Source organism: Octodon degus, unplaced genomic scaffold (assembly GCF_000260255.1).
Source record: "Octodon degus isolate 3935 unplaced genomic scaffold, OctDeg1.0 scaffold00001, whole genome shotgun sequence".
NCBI classification, from domain to species: domain Eukaryota; kingdom Metazoa; phylum Chordata; class Mammalia; order Rodentia; family Octodontidae; genus Octodon; species Octodon degus.
Window position 1 is genome coordinate 39,385,110 of NW_004524577.1, and position 4,075 is coordinate 39,389,184.

Consider the following 4,075-nt stretch of genomic DNA (forward strand, 5'->3'; position numbering starts at 1 on the left):
GGGGTTCAGAGGCACCAGGGCTTTCCCAGCCCCGGAGCGGGCAGCACGCGCTCCCGCGTTCCCGAAGGGAGGCTGCCGAAGCGCGTAGAACTCCGCGGCGGCGGCGGCGGCGGCGGCGGCGGCGGCAGGCCCGGCCGGCTTTCCGCTCTGCAGGCGCGCTCTTCCGCCGCGCCGCGCCGCCGCCCCGCCCCTCGCACACAGGAACCCGGGCCCGGGCTCTCCCGCGCTTCTCGTCCGCCAGCCGCAGGGGCCTGCCTTTTATAATGGTGGCAGCCAATGCGCGCCCTCCTTTCCTTCTGCCCGCCCCCCCGGCCAATCGCCGCCCCTCTTGTGTAATCTTCGGCTCGTCGGCCGCTCTCGGCTATTTTCGTTGTTGCTGGCTTTTACAGGAGCTGCTCGCTTGCAGCCTGAGACGCGGCTTTTTTTTTCCGGGTTCGGAGCCGTTCCGGATGCTTTAGGCTGCCGGATGTCTGATCTCCGGATAACTGAGGCGTTTCTGTACATGGATTATCTGGTAAGCGCGGGGCAGGGGTGGCGTATCGCTTCTGGATCGCGTGCTGCCCGGTGGCCCCCTGCCTCCAGGAGCAGCCTTCTGCTCGTTCTTTCTTTGGGATGGGATGGGATGCCCGTGGGGCTCCGGAGCTGTGCTCGGGACGTGGGGGGCGGCAGCCGGGAGCTGGGCGGTGGGGCTGACAGGTCGGGTGCGGCCCGGGTCGCGACGCTGCCCGGGGATGGGGGCGGCCCCGGGGCTCCGCCGGCGCGCCCCGCGGAGGACTTTCTTCCCGGGGAGGCTGGAGTTTTCCGCTCTCCCTGGAGCAGAACTCCAGGTGCTATTAAAGAGCCGTAATCAGAATGGCTCGCTAAGTGCTCGCCAGCTCCGGTCATTTGGTTGTTATTAGATCTCTAAAGCTTTGACCTCCCTCGGTCGCGGCGGGGTTTTAAAAGCACATTACCGTAAACCAGACCAGACCAAACTACACTGCAACCCGCGGGAGCCGGATGGGGTAGGAGCAGGCGTTGCCCCACGGGGCCGACCGCGGTGCTGGTGCTGTTGCCCTGTGCGCCGCTCAGAGCCCAGTTTAGGCCAGGCTGGGCTGAGAAGTTTAGCCCGGAGAAGTGTCAGCACACGGCGGGGACTACCATTGTTGTAAAGATTGACTTGGGCGTGCGTCTGTGGAATTATGCAAGCGCCGTGTTTTGTTCCAGAAATTATATTTCCCCGGAGCTCCCTGTTTGTGGTCAGGCAGATCCTTATTTACATGAGCTGTGTTCGATCCTATACAATTACAGAGTTAAGGATGGTAGGCTGAACCGCGATTGCTGTGGCGAACTGCAGCAGACTTAGCAACATTGACCCTCCTGTCATCTTGTTGGACGCCTGCACTTGGCTTTCCACTGCAGACTGGCCTGGCGGAGATCTGCCAGTGCCTTCTAGGAATTACACTTAAGGGGAAGACCGCGAGCGCTTTTGTGATCAAGAAAACTGGTCAAAGGCTGCTCTTCATTGTTACTGTGACTTGGGATTATTTTAAGGAACGTGAATCAAATGTTTCTCCTGAAGCTCCATTGCTTGATGAGCTTGAGAGAACGTGATTGCAGTTAATACGTGACCTTGCGAAAGGAGCGGTTAAAGCCTGCCTTCAAACTTCTGTTGTTAATTTGCTGATGGCAGTAGCTTCTTTTATATTCGTGAGGTAGGGATGCCTTCCACCTACTACTGTAGCTGGGTGAGCAGGTTAATCTGTTTATGAACCTAATTTAAAATACCAGGTTGCCTGTAGGTTAGGACAGTCCACGAGATTATTTCTTAAGTGAAAAGATTAAGTTGTAGCTTGTCTGATGTGCTATGCTTCTTTTTCTCTTGCAGTTTGCCCAAATTAAAGCCAAAGTTTGTTGGCGATATTACCGAATACAAAAGAGTGACATTTCCTATACTGCTGGAAGCTAATTTTGGGTACTTAACTAAGCAGTGCTTACAAGAAAAATTTAGGTGCTTCTGATAATTTTATTTAGTGTGTTTTAAACTTGCAAATTGTCTTAAAGAGCTGCCTTCGAGGTGCCAAACCAATCACAGCATTTAGAGAACAGAGTATTGAAAACTCCTGGATTAATCTCCAACTGGACCTAGTCCAGTATAAGTAAGTACATGTTTATGTGCTCAAGGTTACCCTAAAAGCAGGTTAGTGTCACTGCCAGTTTACTGATAGCTTTATATCAAAATTAGCAGCCCCCTTTTGACTTTTAGTTTTACCTGCCATGTCCCCTGCGTTAGTTTTGCTTTAGTGTAAAACATTATTTTGTCACTTTCACTATGCCTTTAAAAGTTTACCAGTGCAGTGAAATAGCCTCATAAAAGTCAGTGACTACTTTTTGAAGGTCAGAAAAAAAAAAAAAACAAAAAAAAAAAAAACCCTAAAGGAAACTGTTTAGCTTTCAGTACTAAGTTGAGATAATGAAACATTTAAGAAAAATCCTTTACTACATTTGATGTGGTGGTGCCCTCCCGTAATCCCAGCAATCCCAGCGCTCTGGAGTTTGAAGCAGGAGAGTGACCTTGAGTTCCAGGCCAGCCTGGGCTACATAAGTGAGTTTAAGGCCAGTCTGCATGTTATAGTGAGCCTGTCCCCCTCAAAAGGAAAAGAAAGATCATTCATCATTAAGCAGACTAGGGGAAAAAGTTCTAAAACAAAAAGCAGCCTCCTGAGATGATTTTATGATGTTGCTTTTGCTTATTAACTTTTAGGAACAGTGATGTACCACGGCACGCCTCTCAGACCGACCTGTCTGCTTATGCCCGCTCTCGCTGTGGTCTTTATTAGAAACTCTATTTCCTAAAAATAAAAATCAATTCCCTGGGCCTGTGGTGGTGGCCCCGTCCCCGGGGCATGCTGAGATGGCCATTGAGAGTGGGCGTGGCTCTTGGGAGGCTGTAAACCAGCGGATCACTATGAATCCTCCGATCTAGTAGTGAGACCTTGAACACCCTGTAGACCCTTCCCTAAAATACAAATAAATAAATAAAATAAATTAATTTTTGGACTATGCATGGGTTCATATTTCTAAAGCGAATCAGTTCTCAAGTTGTCTTTCTTCCCACCAGAAAAGAAAATCTTCCTTTCATTCCAGATTGGAGTCCAGATTGTGCTGAATAGGCTAGAGTAAGTGCCCTCTCTGAGTACTTGAAAGAGGAATGGTGTGTGTCATCTCTCTTTTTCTTCTTCATTGATATTCAACTTTTTTTCTTGTTGCCTTTGGAAGAGAGAAGTGTGTGCAGTATTGTCTGTTCTTAGGGCTGGGTGTGATGTGACCTCTTATTTAGAAGAGAATAGCAAATAGAAGTGGAGAAGTGCTACTTTAAAAAAAATCATTTATTTATTTATTTGGTGCCAGGTCTCCCTACACAGCTTGGACTCATAGTGATCCTCCTGCCTCAGCCTCCCAGCGCCGGGATTACAGGTGCGCCTGGGGTTCCAGGGTCAGCAAGGCATGTGGTATCGGGGATCTAACCCGGGACCTTGTGCTTGCCAAGCAGGCGCTTGGCTGCTGAGTTCTCCCCCTGATCAGAAGGGTGTTTTTGATAGTTTTTGGTAAGGTTGAGATAGTGAAACAGACTAAGAAGCTCTCTGATTTTGGAGATTGGTGTTAATGTCTTAAAAAATACTGTATTCTCAGAGATGACAGCCAAGGTGAAGGGTCGTTGAAAGAATTTTAAGATTTAAGATAGATTTTTATCAAGGTCTGTTCTGAGTAACATGTTACCTTGCAAATGTTAAGTGATTCTACCTCCTGCTGTGGTACCTGACTTGGTTCCTGGCACATACAGCGCAGTATTAATTTGTTGAATTTAATAAGGTTGAGATGGGAGAGGCAGTTCCACTTTGTTCACTGACTTCTAAAGGGGAGACAAGATACTATCTGTTTGGATTAGGTACTTTGTCCTGAGGAATGCGGAATGTAACCTTTATACTTGAAGATTATCAAGATACAATTTGTTTAGCTAGGTTGGCAGTTGAAACATAGAAATCTACTTTCCAGCTAATATGGGCCGCTTCCTAGGAGGCCGCACCTCCTTTTC

General features: G+C 48.8%; 1 protein-coding gene across 1 annotated transcript in view; it reads left to right on the forward strand.

Moving 5' to 3' along the window:
• Positions 1–364: 364 nt before the first annotated feature.
• Arl15 (ADP ribosylation factor like GTPase 15) overlaps positions 365–4,075 on the forward strand; it is a 505,974-nt gene continuing 502,263 nt past the window's right edge. Inside the window, exon 1 of the mRNA XM_004623100.2 lies at positions 365–514. Within this exon, the coding sequence (XP_004623157.1) occupies positions 467–514 (48 nt within the window). The 5' untranslated portion in view covers positions 365–466. The remainder of the gene's footprint in view (positions 515–4,075) is intronic.